This window comes from Coenobita brevimanus, chromosome 18, assembly GCF_032717465.1.
Source record: "Coenobita brevimanus isolate Jiangsu-jjx chromosome 18, ASM3271746v2, whole genome shotgun sequence".
Taxonomy (NCBI): Eukaryota; Metazoa; Arthropoda; class Malacostraca; order Decapoda; family Coenobitidae; genus Coenobita; species Coenobita brevimanus.
The window spans coordinates 121531-145795 of NC_136971.1; the positions used below are offsets into that span (position 1 = coordinate 121531).

At 41.3% G+C, this 24265-nt stretch overlaps 1 protein-coding gene across 1 annotated transcript in view; it reads left to right on the forward strand.

The window, feature by feature from the left end:
• Positions 1 to 24265, forward strand: part of LOC145391342 (tetratricopeptide repeat protein 28) — a 201905-nt gene that overhangs the window by 250 nt on the left and 177390 nt on the right. The window contains exon 2 of the mRNA XM_080265941.1: positions 22888 to 23142. Within this exon, the coding sequence (XP_080122067.1) occupies positions 22888 to 23142 (255 nt within the window). The remainder of the gene's footprint in view (positions 1 to 22887; positions 23143 to 24265) is intronic.

Here is a 24265-nt window from a genome sequence, read left to right on the forward strand (position 1 = left end):
TGCAATAGGCCAGTTTCTTAGCTGGGAGTGAGTACAGGAACCTGTGAGTGTTAAAACTGGTACCACAAAACCCCCTCATGGTCGGGACAGAGCTAGTTTTTTATTCTGTCTAATGGCAGACGGGTATATTCAGCAGAAAGTGTGCCTCAGAAGGCTAAGAGATAATACTGGCACCATTTTTCTTCCCGTGGTCGGGACAACTCCACTATTTTATTCCATTAAACGACAGACGAATATTCTCAGCTGAGAGTGATTCATAGAAGCTTGAGTGTTAATAGTGGCATCACTTACCCACTCATGGTCGAGATAACTCTAGTATACTACCCACGTTAACAACAGACATGAGGGTTTCAATCCACGAAGGATGAAACTCACTGGAGGGGGACGTCTTCACGTGGTGACACCAAAGCAAATTTGAGTTAGTACTTGAAACGTATAGTAAACTTGTGTGTAAGGGCCAGTATTGAACGTGAGAGTCTGGTGTTCCTGTTTTTCTATCTATCTCCTAATAACCAGACGCCGTAATCCCGTAAAGGGTGGCCACAAACAAATCGCCTCCATGTTGCCCAATCACCTGCCACATATCTGCTCTCCCCTAATGTACATCCCCCCCCCCCTCTCTTATAAACCTCTCTACTCCAACCCATTCAATCCTAGACCATAAATAAATCTGCAGTTCAGGCCAGGCGTTCATCACATGGTTATGGCGTACTGGAATGTGACAGGAAGAAAAATGCCACCAGAGGCCCCCCTTTCTTGGAAAACTTAAATATAAAAAAGAAAGCTGTTTTTCCATTTATATACATTGAATTATTCAGGAATAAGATTTTCCTTGGCTGGGTTAAATATATGAGAAATATAGGGCTACCGGCTATGTAGAAAACTTGGAAAGATTATAAACGTTTCTGCAAACGAACGCGAACAAGAAGCGGTGCCACAAGGCACAACAAACCCTTCCCCGGCAGTCATTTTAGTGCTGACGTATAGCTTGAACACAACAGGATATCTAGCCAAAGATGCCACATATTAAATTTAGAGTAAATCGGGTGAAAACTGACGATTTTAGGCCCATTTGAAATTTTAGGCCTGACCAGCCTGACACTGATCCCCCTACCGCTAATTGGGGGGGTGACCCCCCTATGTAACGAGGCATGTTATAGGATGCACCTTGAGGTTTTGGTTTCAAGTTGGTATGACGAATTGGAAAGGAGTAGGCCTACTGGCGAAAAAAAAACTTTTTGCCCATCTTTTTTTTTTTTTTTTTTTTTTTTGGCGCCTGGGGTTTGGCCCAGTATGGCCCCAAATTTAATCAAGTGATCAGGTCATAGCCCATCATCGCTGTAATTTTAGTCAAAATCGCACCAGTGTTTTTCGCGTTAAGCAGACAGACAGACAGACAAACAGACAAGCCGAGTGAAAATAACACCCGTTTCCGAGCCCCTTCGGGGCGGGGACGGGTAATAAGCATAACTTCTGTGGTGGTGATGTGGCGACGTGGCGCACAGTATTTGGAGAAGCTGATTTTAGGTGAGGTAAAGTAGATAAAGTTACCATCGGTAAGATAGTGAACCGTTTGGGTTGGATGCTGGCTAAAATATTTACCTGTTTCAGTCAAGCACTCAGGTTTACGCATAAGTATGTTGGCTTTAATTCAAAATTTGATGGTAAAAAGTAGTAAAACAATGTAGATTATGTCTTATATTCACAACAAAAGAAGAAATACTTAATCCTGAGGCATTCTGCTATTGCAAGAGCTATTGGTACCTATAAATAACTGCAGGCCTAAGGAAATAGCCTGTGCCATGCATGTTTATAATGAAAAAATAGTTAATTACATGGAAATGACAGTTGCTGTAAAAGAGGAATGGATAGGAAAGGGAAAGGCAGGGAGGCTTGGGTTATACAAAAACATGAAATGTGCAGTTAAACAAAGGCTGTGACAAACAGGAAATAATATGGGGATAAGTTTTTAATGATGGAGTCCAACATCAAGCATATGAACAGTTTAGGCTAGGAAAACATAACAGTAGGCACACTGAAATTTAATAAAACAGAACTACATGAAAGTACTGTAGATGTGGAATGATTTATGAAATAGGTATAGCTTATCTGGCATACTGGGATAAAAAAAGAAATACTGAACCAGGTAATATAAGAAATCATTGCATACTGTTTGATGGCAAACGTAGCAATCACAAGTATAAATACCAGAAGAGTATACTTACTGACTTGGAAATTCACAAGTAATAACTGAGACAGGGAAGGTGGCAATAGGACTGTATAGGGAAAGAACAGTGAAGTCAGATATATAGGAACTGAATGAACAATTGCGACAGTAGACACACCTGATAACCTTTTTCTTTTCAAAATAGTCTGCTGGTCAAGGTTAGATGATAAGTGTGGAATGAAAATATATATATATATATATATATATATATATATATATATATATATATATATATATATGGAGGAGTGTTACTGCATCCCTTATGTGGTGGTGTTGCAATGGATGTCACCATTCCCCTAGCTGTATAAAGAAGCAAATCAGTCTCCGTGCTAAATATGTATGTATATATATATATATATATATATATATATATATATATATATATATATATATATATATATATATATATATATATATTTCCGTAATAACTTTGTTTTGACATCTTGCAATATTAAATTAGGAACACAGGATGTACTGGTACTGTACGTGAGTAAAGGTCCACATAATCATGATATACTGTTTCGTACTTCCAGATTGGTAGGCTGGCAGGAAACATCATGACAGTCTATAAAGTATGCAGTAATACATTCACTTTGCTCGCAGAAATTCAGAGCTAGATATCTTCAACAATTATTTCACCCATATAATAGCATGAGGCTAAATTAAAATGATTAGCCTATTAAGTATACTGTACTGTATTTTGCTAGTAAATGCATCCTCTTTATGCGTTCTACCGTCCATTTTTACCGATTCTAAAGTATATATACATATTTCCTACTTAAAAATAACCGCTTAGAATGGGTTAGCTATGTGTCTGGTTCATTAAACAGAAGAAACATTCAAAATTCGCGCGTTTTTAGCGCTCATGTAGCGTATTCTAGGCTAATCTAGCGACTGACGCGGAATTCAAACACCAGAACTGGGTTTTGTCACGACTGACGATCCAGATTATTATTTTTCTTTTTTTTTGGGGGGGAAAAGATGAGTGGCTCCCAGGAACATCTGACGACTGAACGTCTTCGTTCGACCATCTGAGCTCTTGGTTTTTAAAAATATGTCCCTAAATCGGAGTTGAAGTCTCTGTCCACGTTTGTTTTCACCTGAGGGAACTGAACCACTAGTGTAACTTGGATTTTAAGTTACCCTCCCTCAGTCTCATGACAGTGTAGTCGGTTTGTTTTCGACCGACGGAACTGGGCCACTATTGTAAATTGGAGTAAAAGTTTTCCTCTCGCTACCTCATGATATTATGAATTACATTACAGTCGGTTTGCTTTCACCCGATGGATCTAGACCCTTCTCATGTTTTAAATGCAAACCTCATGTTACAGTGGGAAATAATTACACTATACAGTCACTTTGTTTTCACCTGACGGAACTGGACCACTTACAAATTTGAAAACTAAAATCGCGATAACATGAAATTAGATGCGTCTTAGTTAAGGCTTAAGAATAAGTTTCCCTGGTTACAATCGGCTTTTCATTTTCACTTGTCTTTAATTTGCAAGTTCTATATCTGGAGTGCTGAGTTGCAACAACAGAGTAACACTAGAACATGATGCTAGGTACGAAATGATACGGGATGGGTGTAAAGGATCAAGCACTGTCTTTTTCTACAAATGGACTACGTGAAATAAGCCGTAAAAGAACAAAAAAATGCCCAGTTAAGATGAAGAAAGTAATCAGTCCTCCAATTAGTCTCATTTGTCACCATACCCGGTGCTCTATTTTCATTTGATGAAACTGTGCAGCTCCTACAACTTGAATCCCAAGTTGTCGTTGCATGAAATTCAGTGAGACTTACCGTAGTTATGAGGGAAGCAAGTCTCTCTGGTTGCTAGTCAGGTCACCCTTTCTGTCTGACTACACTTGGCCGTAAAGTGAGTTAAATCGAGTTATTATCATTATTATTATTTTATTATTATTATTATTATTATTATTATTGTTATTATTAATATTATTATTATTATTATTATTATTATCATTATTATTAGTAGCAGTAGTAATAAGGAACAGATGGAAAGAATATTTTGAAAGTCTGATGAATGGGAATAGAGAGAGCAGAGCCGCTGTAAACATGATTGGTTTTGGAGGGGGTGCAGAGAAGGAATGCAGTGACAGGAAACATGACACTCGCACAGGTGAAGAACGCTGTGAAACGGCTGAAAAATGGGAAAGCAGCTGGGACTGTTGAGGTGTATGGAGAGATGATTTAAGTGTAGTGGAGTGAGCGGAATGAAGTGCTTGTTGGAGATATGTATGAAGGCACAGATGAGTGAAACTGTGCCAACAGAATGAAAAAAGGCTGTAATTGTACCCCTGCATAAAAATAAAGGTGAGCGAATTGAGTGCAAGAATTATCGTGACGTAAGTTTATTAAGTGTGGTAGGGAAGATATGTGGAAGAATTGTAATAGAGGAAGTAAGAGAGATATCATTTGTCCTGGTGAGTGATGAACAAGGTGGCTTTAGGAGTGGCAGAGGATGTGTGGATCAGATTTTTGCAGTAAGACAGCTAGTGGAGAAGGCTTGTGAGAAGGACTGTAAGATGTTTATGGCATCCATGGATCTGGAAAAAGCATACGACAAAGTGTACAGAGAAGGACTTTGGAAGGTTTTGGCATTTACGGTGTAAATGGTAAGCTGCTAGGTGCCGTCAAGAGTTTTTATGATGGTAGTGAAGCATATGTAAGGGCACATGGGCGTCGAGGTGAATGGTTCACGATCGGTGTGGGTGTGCGACAAGGTGGTGTGATGTCCCCACGGTTGTTCAATATATATTAGGATGGGGTGATGAGAGAAGTAAAAACACGAGGAATGGAGAGAGGGATGGCATTGGTAATGAATGGTGATGGATGGAATATCTCAGATTTGTTGTATGCTGATGATGAAGTGTTACTTGCAAATACCGGACAAGAACTTGGTAGACTAAATCAGAGTTTTGCTGATGTCTGTCAGCGTCGTGCCTTGAGAGTAAATGTAGAAAAGAGTGAAGTGATGATCATTGTGAGAGTGACTCCCACTGTGATGTTACAGTGAAAGGAGAGAGATTGGAATTGGTGAGAGTTCAAATACTTGGGTACAGTGATAGAAAAGAGAGGAAAATGTGCAAAAGAAGTGGAAAGAAGAGTGACACATAGAAGGAAAGTAGCTGGTGTAATGAAGGCCTTGATAAGAAACAGAGGCTTGAGTGCTGCAGCTGAGCTAGGCTTACAAGAAGTAGTGTTAATGACAACTTTAACATATGGACGTAAGACTATGGTGGGGCATGAAAATGAAAAGTCAAGAGTGAGAGCAGTGGAGATGGGACTGCTGAGGAATGCATGTGGAGTACAGAGAGCGGATACGATACGATATAATGTGATTCGTGAAAGATGTGGAGCGAGTAAGTTTGTGGACACCAGAATCGAACAGAGTGTACTGATATGGTATGATCATGTGGAAAGAACAGATACCAACAGAGCAGTGAAAAAGGTGTTTCTGAGCGAATCTGAAGGAGGGAGGAGGTGAGGTAGACTAAGGAGAAGATGGAGGGATATGGTGGATGATTGTGTGAGGAAGACAGGTCTGGAAGTCGGTGAGGCTGGGGAACTGACAAGAGATCGAGCTGGCTGGATGAATATTGCGAAAGTAAACGCATGATCAGGGATTTGGCACCCCTTTTAAACGTGACAGCATTCGGACTGACTCAGTCGGATACGTTTATGTGAAGCTACAGAACGCGATGAATGTTTTTGGCGTATCAGATAGAGCCAGGATTCCGGGGGCTTGAATGGTGAGTGAATGGAAGCGTGGTCCATTGGACTGGGCAATTTTGGGCTGTCTGGACGCTGCTACTCCTCGCTTTGCCTTAGGATAGAAAGGAGGTCTGGATGATGATGATGATGATGATGATGATGATGATGATGATGATGATGATGATGATGATGATGATGATGATGATGATGATGATGATGATGATGATGATGATGATGATGATCATCATCATCATCATCATCATCATCATCATCATCATCATCATCGTCGTCGTCGTCATTATTATTATTATTATTATTATTATTTAGGTTACAACAAATTTGCAATATATTTTTTCACATAAAGTTACCCCAAATTTTTTCTTTTGAAACTTATTTGGTATAGCTTAATGGCAGAAGACAGTAATAAAAATCTAAATCTTTTCCGTAGCGGTTCTTCGTGACTAGCACCATATCTTAATATATTATTGTAATTCCTCATTCAAGATGGAGAGATGGCAGTTTTAGGGCTAATCAAAGTGAAAAAAGTATAGTCTATGTGAATAGTACGTTATTCGTTGTTTTTGTGCTTTCTTTAGTTGCGTTATTGTGTTGACGTTGCTCTGTTCTTGGATTACCGGTATTGTGTTACTGTGGTAGGTGTTATTATGGTATGTGTTATTTTGGTATGTTATTATGGTATGTGTTATTGTGGTACGTATTATTATGGTATGTGTTATTGTGGTATTGCGTTATTTAGTTTTTGCCATGAAGAATAGGTATGAGAGAGCTAAGGCTTCAGTGCGAGTGGACGGTGAACTGAGTGAATTTTTCTGTTTGAATGTTGGATTGAAACAGGGATGTACCATGTCCCCATGGTTGCTCAATTTGTATTTGGATGGCGTTATAAATGAAGTCCAGGGTAGGGCAGTGGATGTTGGGCGACCCGAATGAGAGAGGGCAGTTTTTGGGAGCTCCCTTTACTGTTGTTTCAAATGATGCTGTGTTGTTAAGTGAAGACGAAGGGGAGCTGCAAGGCGTGGTGAATGAGTTTGGGAGACTGTATAAGAAACGGAATCTAAAGGTGAATGTAGGAAAGTGTAAAGTTATGGTGTTCGAGAGAAATGAAGCCAGTGAATGTACATTGAGGTAGGATGAGGAGGAAATGGAATATTTGAGTGCGTTGAAGTACTTGGGTAGTGTGAAGAGTAAAGATGGAAGTTTAGAGGGTGAAGTGCTTGAAAGGGTACAACAGGGAAGAAAGGTTGCTGGTTCATTGAGAGCAGTGATATGGAACAGGGAAGTGAGCATGGAAGTAAAAAAGTCGCTGCATGACAGTATTGTGTTACCAACCCTAACGTATGGAAGTGAAGCTTGGACCTTGTTCGAAGGACACAAGAGCGAGAGCAGTGGAAATGAGTTATATGAGAGGAGCATGTGGAGTTACATGGAGAAACTGACTGGCAAATGAGGAAATGAGGAGCGTTGTGATGTGGATGTGGATGTGATAGAAAGCGTTAGGAGACACATACTGAAGTGATTTGGCCATGTGGAGAGGATGGAGAGCGAGAGACTGACGAGGGGAGTATATGTGTGTACGGTGGAGGGGGAGAGAGGGAGGAGGAGGAGGCCGCAAATCACATGAAGGAATGGAGTGAAGTATATGAGGGAGGGAGGTGTGAGCTGGGAGCAGGGGAGTGAAATGGCGTTGGACAGGGCGACATGGAGGCGAACTGTTTGTGGCCACCCCTTACGGGATTGAGGCGTCTGACAATACATGGATAAACAGATAGTTTTTGTGGATGTGCTGAACTGTGGTATTGTTATATTTATAACTGGGTTACTGTGGTATAGCGATATTGCATTTATGTCAGTTCTGAACGTCTCCATGTATAGTACATGGTGCAGTATGTATAATAGCAAAAGTGGCGTACAGGAGAGGGACACCTTCACGTGGTGGCACCGATATAACAGGGCGATGGGCTTACCAAGTTATACAAACATCCGTCAGCTACTTCCTTATCTCTCGAAAGGAGGATGGTGAGCTGCAGGAGGAATAACTCAGCCTGCAGTCCACCGGGATGAACCTGGGGTCTACAGTTACTATTATTATTATTATTATTATTATCTCACCCGGACGGAGTCCGGTGAGGTATTGTTTTTGGTCGAGTTTGTTTGTGTGTTTGTTTCTTTGTTTGTGTGCAACATTGCGGGAAAACTGCAGAATGAAATTACATGAACATTTCAGGATATGTGGACACTAGTCCCAAATGAAAGCGATTAAATTTTGGAGGTAATCGAGTGACCTTGAAAGGTCAAATTCAGGGTAACGGATTTTCAGAGGGCTATAACTTGAAACCGGTTGAAGATAGAGATATTTACAATTATGAACATACAGGAACCCGTAATATGGGCTTTCATTTGGCACCATGACCTTTGACCTTCAGTGACCCTGAAAGGTCAAACTAGAGGTCACGGATATTCAGAGGGCTATAACCCGAAACCGGTTGAAGATTGAGAGATACTATTATCAACAAATAGGAAGTCTCATAGATGTTTGTAATCGGTACAATGACCTTTTGCCGTAAGTGACCTTGAAAGGTCAAACTCAAGGTCATGGATATTCAGGGAGCTATAACTTGAAACTCGTTAAGATAGATATTTACTATTACCAAGAGACAGGAAGTCCCATATGGGCTTTCATTTGGCACCATGACCTTTGACCTTTAGTGACCTTGAAAGGTAAAATGCAAGATTATGGATTTTCAGAGGGCGTAGCTTGAAAACATTTGCGCCACTGCCTTAGACTTTAATTGTGTACCGGACTGACACTAAATGGCAGTATCAGTTCAGTATTTAACAGCTCTGAGCCGCAGTCCTAATGGCGTAGGAGACCTCGTGACACCGCGTCCTTATCGATTTATTTAGTATATCACTCTTTTACCTTCTTTTCTGTATTATTTATATCATTTTAATATCATCATTCTTTGCATCACTAACACAAGACAGAGCGGGAATATAACCTGCAGAATAAGTAACTGAGGGAGAAGTGATACGAAGCCTCCAAAACTGCTTAGAATACAGCCCAAATTCTAAGGCTGCCCGTCCTTTACTACTACTACTACAACTGCTACTACTACTATTACTATTATTATTAGTGTTATTATTATTATTATTATTATTATTATGATGATGATGATGATGATGATGATGATGATGATGATTGTCAGAGATGCTGCTGCTGCTGCTGCTGCTGCTGCTGCTGCTGCTGCTGTTATTATTATTATTATTATTATTATCTATCATCCAATCCAGTGTCGCCCCATGAGGAGCGTAGGAGCCTGGGGCTAGGCAGTTAGTCCTGACATTTAAGATGAGAGTGACCAGCCTCATTCATCCCTGAGTGGCATTACGTGAACAATAAACTCCAACCACCCCTTGGATATAAACCTTCATCATCATCATCATCATCATACTACTACTACTACTACTGCTACTACTACTACTACTACTAATAATAATAATAATAATAACACTAAGCCTCCTTAGTTACTAGTCAGATGACCCCTCTAGTTTGAGTGGACTTTATCATCAACTGAACTGCAAGGGTTTTGGGATTATTACCAGGTCTTAACAAATGCATTACATTATAACAGTTACAAGTACCGATATCATAAACAAAATAATCTATTTGTTTATCGTAGACGCCATAATTTCTGTAGGGTTGGCCACAGACAGCTTGTTTCCTTGTCAACCTGTCTTATGCCATCAGGATGCCGTCTCTCGAAGGGAGGAGTCAGGAAAGGGAAGGAGGAGGGAGAGGGATGAAGATGGAGGGGCTGTAGGAAGGTGAGGAGCCCTGTTGGTCCTTTCGTGGCTGTTTGGTATAGGGAAGGCTACAACAGAACTATTCTATCAGTTTAGGTCAGTGGTAGAAAAGCAAGAAGTGTGAGGAAAAGGAAGGAGCGGGGGCTGTGATGAAGATGGGGGGACTGAAGGAAGGAAAGTGGAAAGATGGGAGGAAAGGTAAGGAGGCACCTGGGAGAGGAGAAGGAGACAGGAGAGGGATGGAGGGACGGAAGAGAGAGAGGAGGGAGGGTGGGAGGACAGGGTAGTAGCAGGGTAGACTCGACTTAGCTGACTCGACTAGGTTTCTCAGTGCTGCTCTGGCGTTTGGTGGGGAAAGGTATGCGCTCTGATCTGTCCATAGCTCACCGGACACCGTATCCATAAAACTTGTTTTTGCGTATTGTATATTTTATGTTTCTGGGTGGTATTCTAAGTGGCTTTGGGGGATTTTAATAACATCTTTAGCAATTAATTCTGCACAGTAAACCACAGTATCCTCTATGTTACTGATGCTGGCGGTGTTTGTATTAAAACGATATAAACAAGGAATGCAATTTTATGGTGTAATGTCGAGTATGCAAAATAAATCGCTAAGGAAGAGTGCCACGAAGCCTCCCATATCAACTAAATTAGGCTACATCCCGTTATCCTAACTCAACAGTGCTTTTAAACACTTCTGAACCAGACTACAGTAAACAAGAAATGAAAAATCAGATATACTTATTTTGGATTATAAACCCATTTGATATATGGAACTGTTTGTTAAGAGTGTTTATTGTTTAAGAATTATTATATAATTATTATTATTATTATCATCATTTATTATTATTATTATTAAAAACGGGGTCCAAATCTTCCTGTCTTGATAGGCTACAGGGATTCGAAACATGGCGCCGTTAATAGTGAAAAAGCGTTGAAACAGAAAAGGAAGAGAAGTTACTGAGATGAAAGGCTGAATCACAAAACGAAAAGGGTTTGTGATGAAACAATGAAACATAAAGCGAAAACGTTTGGTGAAACGTTGAAACAGTGGTGAAACGTTGAAACAAAAAAAAGGTTTGGGTGTAACAGTGAACCAAAGAGTTGTCGTGAAACGTTGAGACAAAGAGTTGCAATGAAACGCTGAAACAGGAAAGGGAGATAGAGTGAAACGTTGAAACAGAAGAGCTGAGAAACGTTCAGACAAAGAGAGGTTATTGTGGTGTGGCTTTTGAAAAAGGGAGGCAAACGGTGGTTGTGTTTTGACGTGACAGTGTTGTGCTTGTGACGTAGCGAAATGATGTAGAACTCAGCAGAGGAGGAGGGGAATATATATGTATGTGGGTGTGTGGGAGGGGAGGCTCCTTGTAACACCTCTTCCTGAACGATTTATTTTGCATATTGCACCTTAACATTCTCTTGTAGGTCACTGACATCATTGGAAAACTGACAGTTTCATTCGTAAAATGCAAGAGCATAGTGAGGTGTAATGTGCAAAATAAATCTCAAAGAAAGAGGGGCTACGAAGCCTCCTTTGTCACCCACACTGCTGTTATGATACAGTATGCAAAATAAGTCACTAAGGAAAAGGTGCTGGTATTGCGAAACCTCTTTGCCACACATTGCTGTTAAAGTGTAGTATGCAGCATAAATCGCTAAGGAAAAGGTATTCCTCTTTGGCCACACATTGCTGTTAAGGTGCTGTATGCAGAATAAATCGCTAAGAAAGAGGTGCAATGAAGCCTGCTATAGAACCTAGAATGATGTTAAGGTGTAACTTGCAAGATAAATAACTAAAGAACAGGTGCTACGAGGACCGCTCTGTCTTGAATACGGCCCTTCGACTGCATCGGTGTTGCCAACTGGTGTCCTTAGAATGAGTCGCCTAGGAGCAGTTGCCAAGTCACTATTAATGCATTTGCCATGACTGGAGACGGTGGTAGCGTTGATGATACGCGAGCGACGGTTGTGTGATGCTGACAGGGAGAGAGAGAGAGAGAGAGAGAGAGAGAGAGAGAGAGAGAGAGAGAGGCGTAGCAATATGAAATGTGGTATTGTGAAGCGATATAACTGTGTGTGTGTGTGTGTGTGTGTGTGTGTGTGCCAATGTCTTCGTTCACGCAGTGACTTTTTAACGCCCATAAATACACGAATAGATGCAAAGGTGTGTATCAGGAATAAACAAGCCTGTAAGTTGTGAAAATTTACATCAGTAGGCAGTGCAGTGTTGTTATTATTATTATTATTATTATTATTATTATTATTATTGTTGTTGTTATTATTATTATTATTACTGAAAGTGGTACGACTGATAAATTGTGTTACAATATTATTATTATTATTATTATAATAATAATTATTATTATTATTATTATTTTTATTATTATTATTATTATTACTTTTTTGCTTGAAGGCCCGGAAACTGCAGGAAATGCTTCAATGCGCTTGAGAAGTGAATTAGAGTGCTTGAAAGTGTCTGAATGCGCTGGAAAAAGCCTGAAAATGCTGAAGGTGCTTAAAAGTACTTAAAGGCTCTGGAAAGCGCCTGGAAGTACTTGTCGGCATTGTAAAGTGCCTGAAACTGTTTAAAAGTGCTTGGACGTACTTGGAGTTGCTTTCATATTCAGGAGAGTATGGAAAAATGCTTGAAAGTTCAGGAGAGTGCTCGAAAGTGTTGAAAAGTGCTGAAAAGTGCTTGACCTTTCATCACTCTCCCAGGGAGAGGAGACGCTATGGAACTTCTTGACCTGAGAAAGAAAAGAAGTCACAATGCTAAGGTAATGACGGGTTTAGTCTCTCTCTCTCTCTCTCTCTCTCTCTGTCAAGTATGGTCTGGGTTTATTTTCTTTCTTTCTTTTCTGTGTGTGACTCTGGACATAGGCTTCTTGGCCTGTTCCCAAGGCCCAGTAGTCGTCCAACATGCCATACACCTCAACATGTCACCACTTCGGAACTAACACCCATCGTCCATATTGAATACGGTATATGTTAGGACTGTCATATTATACAGGACTGGTGTATTGGTATTAGCAGGGGTATTTTACAACATGTCGGCGGGTTTTCTGATATATCAGTAAAGTCTGCTTTAATGAAATTCAAAACCTTAAACTGCCTTCTGTCCCCGCAGGAATTGCACTGAACTGAACCCTTTGTCTGTTGACTCAAAGTGATGTGTTTTGAGCATGTTGGACATATGTATTTGTTAATGGGTCCTGGATTGCTCTCAGTCACCGGCTAGGAGAAAGCTTCGAGAAATGACCGCCGGAGAGTCATTTTTCGGCGTGGAAAAAACTGTGTTGTTGTTGTATGTGTTACGTTGGGAGATGTGGTACTTGCCTGGGCGACCGAAGCCGCTCCCAGGTTCTCGGGCCCTGTGAGAGGCCTTCCGATAGAAGGTTAGGCTTGTTTGTTTACAGTATGCCACTCAGGGACGGAACTGTTTATCTAACTTGGTGGGGATTTAAATTTTTATTATTATTATTATTATTTTTTTAGATTATTTCGCATAGCTCAGGGGAGAAGGAGACAATGCTACAGCTTTACATCCTTTTCAGTGCACTTCTTCGTTACTGGCATCATATTCTAGTGTTAAAATGCTGTTACAACTCGCCATTCAAGGTGAAGAGATGGCAGTTTTAGGCCAAGTTAGGGTGAAAGGGGCATACTTACCCTCGTCTTAAATGTAGGAACTGAGAAACCCAGTCCCGGGTCCCTGAACTCCATAATGGGACAAAAAGTGATCGGACGATGAATATACTCGTCTAGACAAAACTCATAGGGTGCTATTATTCATGCATATGAAGGGACACACTACCGGAACTCACTTTCCCTCTTTTGTAAATACCGGTACCACATCTGCTGATGGTATTTTGACCTTTCTCTTTCTCAGTTTAGGCAGTTACATAGCCGATTTTTTTCACCTGACGGAACTAGACCACTTCCACAACCTGAATAGTACGTCGCGACTGCATGAAATTTAATGAGTCTTAGTTATGACGCAAGAATGAGACTATGAATATTAGCTAAGTCGATCTTCCACTATGCCTATAAGGATCACCCTGTAGGTTATACCTCAAGCAAATACACGAATAATCATCTCTAATACTGTAAGTACCAGCACTCTGGGGGAGGCGGTTGCTAAAACGTTAGAGAGGTGGCTCATAGTCCTAATGTAAACAGGTTCGAATCCCTGCAAGAACTGGACCCATTTCACCCGCAAAACACTTGCATCCAGAGAACATTACACAGACATCTGGACGTGCTCCTTATGCTCCTTCCCCCCACCCTCTAACCCCCCACCAGCCCCTCCCTTACTTCCTCCACACCATCCAGTCCCCCCCCCCATTCCACTCCAATCTAAACCACCCCAACCCTTTTCTCTATCATAAACACCAAAAAACAAGAACTCACGCAATTCATCAAACAGAAAAATATACACATTGCCATCTTACAAGAAACAACACTACGCAGAACACAAAAAACACTTTCATTTCATAATTTCACCACGATCAGACAAGACCGGGCCGACGGCGGTGGCGGTGGACTCTTCACCCTGGTACAAAAACTCGTCAACTTCTCAGACAACAGTGCATACACAAAATCACTTCCCCCTCCCTCACATGACACCGCAACAGAAATACAATTAATTTATATATGCACTAGTAACAAATAACATATAACAATCGCCAATACATACTTCCCCCCCCCCCAGTCATCCCCCACAGTACCACACAATTATTCTCCTCAAATACACCACATCACTAACATACCCAACATCATCCTGGGTGGTAATTTCAACGCCAAGTCGTCGGCCTGGCATGTCAACAACCCTGACACGGACAGAGGGCTGGTACTACAATCCCAAACAGACAATCTTTTCATCCTCAACAGTATCCATTAACATAGGCTACTCATATCATATCCCACGGCAAACGCTATTCCTCCCATCATCTCCAGACATCACCTTTTGCTCCCCAAACCTCGCCCCCACAACATCCTGGAGAGTGGTCAAAACCCTTGGCTCTGACTACCTCACGATCATCATCACTACCAAAACCAGAATCACCCCAGCTGGACACAGACACACACACACTAATTATAAGAGGGCCAACTCGGAGGCCTTCACAGCTGAAACAGAACAATTTGAAACATTTAACAGTACACCCATCACAGATTTGATCACCGCTGTGCACACCTTCAGTACAATTATTCAAAATGCAAACAAAAGACACATCCCAAGAGGCAACAGAAAGAGAGACAATCCCAACTGCATCAGAAATTCAAGGCCTCATCAGTCAGCGCGACACTCTACAACACTCCCCAACACCCCATACCCAAGGCACCGTACAATAAATACAAGCACTCAACACTCAGATAAACAATAAAATATCAGAGCAGCAAACACTAAACATGAATAATTATCTCCAAACGCTCGATCACAAACAAAGACCAGAAAACTTTACGAAACACTAAACAGCATCACACTTTCCAACAGCAACAGGACACAATCACACGCTGCCATCACACCAACAGACACCACACCCTCAAACAAACATCAAGCAAACACTCTCATCAATCACTTTTCATATCTCAGTCATCTAAACCCCCATCGTGACGACCGAGGTGTCATCCAGCGCAAGAGACAGTTCCCCACAGACCCAAACTTCGCACCCTTCACTTACAACCAGACGAGGCACATCATTAGCAACCTTAAACACTCATCTGCCTGCGGCCCAGACAACGTAAGCAACATACACCTTACATATCTTGGACCACAAAGCATACAAGCAGTCACCAACGTATCAAACTACACTTACATAACATTATACTCAACATCTGGAAGCATGGCACTATCATCACTATCCCCAAACCCAACAAAGACCCCGCGTTATCTTCCTCACACAGCCCCATCACACTCCTCTGCACCCCCTCCAAACTCACAGAACGACTGGTATTACAATCCCATGCAGAATAAATCGCTAAGGAAGAGGTTCCACAAAGCATTCAATGCCACCTGGAAGACGACTGTTTAGTATGAGTATGTTCATATTTCAAGATATCTATTTATTTTTTCTCCCAAGTGGCACAGAAGACATCGAAACACCTCGCCCTTAACAATTCTTTCCCTACATTAAACCTCATTATCCTCTTGTGTTACTGATGTAAACTGTCGATACTAAAACGGTGGACCAAAACTGCATACCGGTACAAGATACATAAAACCAAACTACATACACAAGAGCATCAACGTGTAATATGTAAAATACAAATAATAGGACGTCAAATGCAAAATAAATCGCCAAGGAAAAGATGCCACGAAGCTCCCTTTTTCAGCTAGAATAGGATTATTTAACCGAGGAATTTTCATATCAGAATCTCATTACAAGCCTGGTGTTGATAAGGAAGAAAAAAAAAAAAAGGTTGGTATTTTTCGGTTCACTCTCCTTGTCTTGAAGCAACGTCCCTCTCTCCTGCCACTGAGGCAGCCAGGTGCCATATTCACAACATGTCTTGAGATTATACCCTTTTCATCATAGCTTGGCCTAGATTTTCATACTTATGCAGCTTGGTTCCAGCAGTACAATGACAAAAAAACACAACAGTTTCTACATCCTCCTCAGAGCATTTCTTTGTGACAAGCCTAATATTGTTAGTCTGTTGTAACAACATGGAGAGCTGACAGTTTTAGGCGAAATTAGAGTTAAAAAGAGTATACTGATGCATTATTATTATTATTATTATTATTTTTTTTTTTGCCGAATTCATAAAATGTAGACCCAGTGATGGTTTTAGAAATTTTTTACGGTATTCATAAAATGTCTTGAGCCTAGTGCTGGTATATATATATATATATATATATATATATATATATATATATATATATATATATATATATATATATATATATATATATGTATATATATATATATATATATATATATATATATATATATATATATATATATATATATATATATATATATATATAATAAGCCGAATGTTGATATTAAAGCGATATTAATAGCATATAGTAAAATGTTACGATATACTGTAATATGCAAAATAAATCACTGATGAAGAGGTGCTACGAAGCCACCCATGCCAAACAGAATACAGTCCAATAATTAACTACAATGAGAACTTTATCGGAGAGAGAGAGAGAGAGAGAGAGAGAGAGAGAGAGAGAGAGAGAGAGAGAGAGAGAGAGAGAGAGAGGGGGGGGGAGGGCTCAGTATCCTTTATGTATTAAGACACGAGATCGCGTTCATTATACTATACCAGGCTGCGTTCATTATAATATCGCTGACCGTGTTCAGTATACTCTCCCAGGCGCTGTTCAGTACTCTCCTAGGCCCTGTTCATTATACTCTCATCGGGTGATTTCACTGAACTGTCCCTAGCAACGTTCATTATGCTGTTCTAGGCCGCGTTAACTGTACTATCCTAGGCCGCCCTTATTATACTCTGCTAGGCCGTGTTCATTATACTATCCATGGGCGCCTTCATTATCCTCTCCCAGGCCGTGTTCATTATACTCTCCCAGACCGAGTTCATTATACTCTCTCAGGCCACGTTCATTAAGTCTACCCAAACTTCTTTTGGAGGATAAAAGTTGCTTTCAGAAGCCGACCATTGTTGCTGATATTCGGGTATTATGTCGGTGAACCATTAAATTACCTCGCATAGGGAGCAACCTGACTGCCATCCTTTTAAGGTACCGTTTGGTTACAGTCCTCTGCCAGTATTGTGGCCTACCTTCTGTATTCTCATTCCTCACCAAACAATAGAGAATATCTTTCCTTCCCATACCCTCTTGTTGTGTGTTTCATAGTGTTATCACATGCAAAATAGTTTATGTAACATCACTGCCACAGTCGGCAGAAGATAGTTGGTATGTTATTACTCATAGTTGTACATTTATTGTCTCCACTGAAACTTGGTCTGAGAATACCATGTATGTATCTTGAAGGCTTAGCTGTAAGAAAAAGTTAACACTCGAATGTAAAACTAATCACGAAAAGTGCGATGAGAAGGATACAGTGCCACTATATGGTAATTAGTCAACCACTGATGTGTAACAAGAGAGTAACACTAAATATGATGTTATACTCCCTTCCATTTTAATTTGTCTGAAAGGTGCTATCTCTCTATCTTGAGTGGTTTGCTGTAACAAGAAATTATTACTAGAATATGACACTAGTCTCGAAGAAATGCTATGGGAAATTTGTAGGTAGTAGCTTTTTATTCTGCCACTGAACGTGAAATACGCTGGAAAGGGACAACAATCAGGGTTAAGTTAAAGTGAACGAACTATTGCTATTGCTGTGTTTTGACCCAGATACCCAGTCGCTTAATTGTGAAGTCTTTGGTGCCATATGGATAAAGAAAAAGGCCTACAAATATATTCTTGTCAGCTCTGGAGTCATTCGAGCATCTCTTCCTTACCGATTTATTTTCAGAGTTGGCACCAAAGTGGGTGACCCCGTTTTGCCCAGCTGGATGTTTTCAATAAAACGCACATTAAAAAAAAAAAAACTATTTTACCAACTTCACTTCTTTTTTTTTCGAAATACTATATTTAATCACATAAATTCAGTGTAACATAAGAAAATGTAAACTTGAATAACTGTACTTAAGGTTGGGGAAAACAAATTTTAATATCATAGTTTAAATTAAAGATAAATTTCCTCAGGCAATTATCCGGTGAACGTAAACTTCATATCCAACATTAGCTAATGTTGTCATCTTTTAGGATTATCAGTAAGTTTGTTTTTGTTAGACATGGTTTTTGCTTAGTAACGATTAGGGTAAATTTGTTATATGATCAGTACTTAAGTTGGCTTAGACCTATGCCAGATTAGGTTATAATTGCCAGATTAGGTTGTCTCACATTATTACCTAATCTCAATAAAGGAATTTATTATAAACACTGCTACTTTTTGAATATATGTCCATTTGACAGACTTAGATTTGTTCCCCCAAGACTGTTAAGATAATTGTTGGCTACAATCACTTATGGAGGTGATTTTTCACTTGTAAGAAGAATCGGAAATGTACTGTACGTGTAAAATTACCAAAGAAAGCTGTAGAAGCAAAGGAAATGAATCCTTCTCCTGCCATTGCGTAGTGTACATTGATCTCTCTGTCAACTTATAAGGTGTGCTGTCATGCTGAAACTTGTCTTACAGTGTAGCGGACAGCCCCGGGGTCAAAACATAATCATCCCCTCAGGCAACTCGTTATGTAAAATTCTCATTGTGTAAAATTATAATTTAATTGGGCTGTCCGTAATTAGGTATAAACAATATTATTTTATTTGTTTTACGGTACACTCGGAAAAAAAAAACCTTTGCCTGTTTTTTTCTGGTTATTTTGTAAAAAAAAAAAATCCGAGAAAAAAGCGGGTGGGTTGAGCTTTTTCAAATAAAGTGGGGGTTTTGCCAACCCTGTTTATTTTGCATCTTATATAATATATTACTGCCTCTCCACATCCGAGTGTGAAGAGCTGCTGTATTTCCTTCTTTTCTCTCTTCCTTCCAAACGCTTTTTCAGTTTTTCGCCATTTCTCTCTCTCTCTCTCTCTCTCTCTCTCTCTCGCTCTCAGGCCTCTACCACAGTTTTTGGTGGTATGGGATGCTACCCGTGCGCAATGGAATGTCTACTGGAATGCTGGACTAACGCGGTGCCCTCTACCTACCATTCCCCCCTCACCCTCCCTCCTCGCACTCCTCTCTCCTGCTCCAGCTCTTCTTGTTCCCTCTCACTCCCTCCTCCTCACTTCTTCCCCTTGCCATTCATCCCTCTCCCCATCCGCTCTCATCTTCTTCCTTCCTTCCTTGTCTTTAACTCACAGAATAGTTGCGTTAGTTATAGCCTACCCTATAAATAAACAGCCGTGAAAGTATCAATAGGCTTCTTCATGTTTGCCTTCCTTTGTGCTCCTTTGTGCTCCTTACGTCTCCCATCGTCTCCTCCCTACTCTCTCCTCTTCCACCTTTTTTCTCCTCTACCTTCGCTTCCTCTATTCTCACTGTCTCCCTTCTACCCTCTCCTCTTCCCATCCCCCTCATCACTTCTACCCCTCTCCTTCCCGCCCCTCCCCTCCCTTTCTACACTTCTCTCCCTTTCTTCCCTCTGCCCCCCTTTCTCTCCTACTTCTCTTCTTCCCTCCCATCCCCCTTTCCCCCCTCCTCTTCATTTCCGTACTTCCCTTCTTCCCTTCCCTCCCCTTTCCTCTTTTTCCTCCTCCCCATACCATTTTATATATCTGGTGCTCAGAAGTGAAGGAAAAAGAAACAGAGAGAGAGAGAGAGAGAGAGAGAGAGAGAGAGAGAGAGAGAGAAGGAACGGAGGAAAGAGGGAAAGGGGGGAGGAAATGGAGGGGGGAAGTGGAAGGAATGGAGAGGAAGCGGGAAGGAAAGGAAGGTATCGTTTAAGGGAGGCATTTTACATTGCTGACCTTTTCTGGGTTTGGTAAGAAGAATTTCCTTTTCGATGTCTGTGGTTAGCGATGTCCGCAGGGATACACACACACACACACACACACACACACACACACACACACACACACACACACACACACAGAGAATGACTTAGAAAGGTTGGAAAGTGACAGAGAAAGTAAAAGTTAAGGAAAAATATAAGAGAAAAAATGGGGACGGGGGATAGATAGGCATTTTTAAGTCATTATCTTTCCCAAGTTCATCCACTTTAACTTGACGGAGGTTTTTCGCCTTCTGACGGACTGTTTCCCGTAATTCAGTGGCACACACACACACACACACACACACACACACACACACACACACACACACACACACACACACACACACACACTTTGTTGAAGGGTGATGGTGAGAGAGGAATGGGGCTTGAGAGCACTCTTTCTGGAGAAAATGTCCCAGTCTAACGTGGTCTGCAAAAATAGGGTACTACTACTATCTATCTGTCTGTCGCTAGACGCCTTAATCCCGCAAAGGGTGGCCACAAACAAATCGCCTCTATTTCGCCCTGTCCCCCGTCATTTCACTGCCCTTCTGCCAGCTCACACCCCCATCTCTCATATACTTCTCCACTCCATCCCTCAATATCATCCTCGGCCTCCCCCTCCTTCTCCCTCCCTCCATCTCACTCACATACACTCTCCTCGTCAGTCTCTCACTCTCCATCCTCTCCACATGGCCAAACCACCTTAATGTGTTTCTCCTAACGCTTCCTATCACATCCACACCACAACATTCCTCCACTTCCTCATTTGTCAGCCTGTCTCTCCATGTGACTCCACATGCTTCTCTCAGATAACACATTTCCATTGCTCTCACTCTTGACTTCTGGCCCTCCAACAAGGTCCAAGCTTCATTTCCATACGTAAGAATTGGTATCACAATACTGTCATGTAGTAGCTTTTTCACTTCCATGCTCACTTCCCCGTTTCTTATCATTGCTTTCAATGAACCAGCAACCTTTCTTCCCTGCTGCACCCTTTCAGGCACTTCAACCCCTAAACTTCAATCCTTACTCATCACACTACCTAAGTACTTAAAGGTACTCACATTCTCGATTTCCTCCCCATCCAATCTCACTGTACATTCCCTGACTTCACTTCTCTCAAAGACCATCAATTTACTCTTCCCTACATTCACCTTTAGATTCCGTTTCTTACACACTCTCCCAAACTCATCCACTAAGCCTTGCAGCTCCCCTTCGTCTTTACTTAACAACACAGTGTCATCTGCAAACAACAGTACATGTAGTTTCCAAACACTGCCCTCTCTTACTAGGGCCACTCCAGCATCCACTACCCTACCTTGTATCTCTTTTATAACTTCATCCATATACAGACTGAACAATCATGGAGATATGGCACATCCTTGTTTCAATCCAATATTCAGATAGAAAAATTCACTCAGTTCACCATCCACATGCACTGTAGCCTTAGCACCCTCATACATACTCTTCACGGCCTTCAACAACTTCCCATCTGCTCCATATGTTCTTAATACTTTCCACAAACCTTGTCTGTCCACCCTGTCATATGCTTTCTCCAAATCCACGAAGGCTGCATACAACTTCTTTCCCTTCTCTAGAAAGTTTTCCACTAAAGATCTAAGAATGAATATCTGATCCACACAATCTTTTCCCTTCCTAAATCCTCCCTGTTCTTCTCCAACTAATTCCTCTGTTATTTCCCTGACTCTGTCAATAAGTATCCTACCATATACTTTTCCTTTTACACTAAGAAGGTAATTGCCCCAATGATTACCACACACTTCTTTTTCCCTTTTTCCTTTGTACAGGAGAACAATTATACCTGACTTCAATCCTCCGGGACTCTACCTTCCTCCCGGGCCAATCTGCACATTTTCCACATCCATTCTATTAATATCTCTCCCCCATGCTTCAGCATTTCACCACACACTCCATCAATTCCTGGGGCTTTCCCTATTTTAACTTTCTTCATTGCTTCCACAACTTCCATCCTACTGATTTCTTCCTCTCTTCTCACATCCTTCCTTCTCCCAGCCATTCCCCAGCCACTTATACTTACATTACTTTCATTCTCTATGTTCAACTATTCATTGAAGTGTTCTCCCCATCTGCTCACTCTTTCTTCCTTCTCCACTAGTAGTCTACCATTTTTATTTTTCACTACCCCACTAACTTCTTTGGCACCATGTCTAACTCTCTTTACCTCTTTCCAGAACATTTGCTTACAGTCCCTCCACTTTACACTCAAATTCCTCCCAAATTCCTCATCCCCTCTCTTCTTACTCTCTCTTCCTCTCTACATATAACTCTCTCTTCCTCTCTACCTATAACTCTCTCTTCCGTCTCTCTTCCACGCCTCTGTACTACTACTGCTATTATTATGACTGTTACTATTCATAATATCGAGAATAATGGGCATATTTTCATCCATTTCTCACAGCTGGATGGTGATGGCGAAGGAGAAGGAAGGAACTCTGCGGCGCTTTTTCTGGAGGTGTGCAGTTGAAGGCAACCTGCCAAAATGGGGACTTGAGTGTTTTAAAGCTAATTCTGATGCTACTACTGTTACTACTACTGCTGTTAAGAACGTGATGTTTTTTCTGTCTCACAGTTGGAGGGTGATGGCGAAGGAGAGGGCGGAGGCTCAAAGGCGCTCTTTCTGGAGAAGGTGCGCCAATCGAACGCGGCCTGCCAAAATGGGGACTTCGAAACAGCAGTGGCACTCTACACGGAAGCCATCGCCCTCGACCCCCACAACCACATCCTCTACTCAAACCGATCCGCTGCCCACATCAAGCTGGCAAAGTTCGCACACGCCCTGCAGGATGCAACCAAGGCACGCGAACTCAACCCCAAATGGCCAAAGGTAAATTGGAAATCTTTTTTTTTTTTGGGGGGGGGTGAGGGGGTAAATTTATAGAATAATGCTATCGGTATATGGGGATTCCGTAGATTCACCGGTGTGTGTGTGTGTGTGTGTGTGTGTGTGTGTGTGTAATTCACCGGGTCGGTCAGGATCACTTGATGGTCGTGATCGTCAGCTTTTACCCTCCCGGAAGGGAGCTGAAAGCTCATATACTCCGATCTAAGGGCAAGGCTGTGACCTTCACACACGCACACACCCATCCCCTTGCTCAAGGGGGACAGTAACCGCCCACTTCGTCAGTGAAACTTTTCGCAACCTGAGCGAGGCGCGAACTCCCGTCCACCAGTTGGCAGGCGAGAGCGTTACCACTGTGTGTGTGTGTGTGTGTGTGTGTGTGTGTGTGTGTCATCATCATTCATTTTGTATTTCTTACACCTTTTTTTTTTCTTTAAAATGAAATGGCGAGGGCAAGGTGAGAGAATGTAAGTGAGAGAGAGAGACAGAGGGAGGGATTAGAGGTTAATGCACATTTAATACAGGGGAAGGGAGGGCTACATTCAGGACAATGATGTCGTATCTACTAGCAGACGAGGAGTTTGGTCAGGGTTTACTGTTCCGACTGTACACTGGATCAAAAAAGTATCAGTGCACACTTCACGCCAAACGGTCTGACGCTACTGACGATAACAACTGAAAAATCCCTAGATGATTCTATCCTACGTTGATTCAGTTGGCTTCTTAAGGATGGTGTATATAGTATATCACTGGCTTGACATTTTCTACTCAGTACTGTTCACATGTGTAGGAGTATATTCAGATATTAACATAAATTGCCTCAGAACATCATGAGCTTTAATTATTATTTAGGATATCATCAGATCCCTCCTCCGCGATAGTACCTCCAAAACAGTTGAGAATTGGACCCGTGCTGATATAGTATTTTTAGCTCAAATTTAGCTCCGGAATAACCTGAAGTTTTCTTAAAAAAAAAAAAAGAAAAAGAAATCTCTCGGGACTCACTGCGCGGTGCCACCAAGGGAAGTAGTTTGGTCAATATCCTGTATCTTTTTCTCTCTCGGTTGATGTGAGGTCTACTCCGGGATGTATAGTAGCGAAAAGCAGG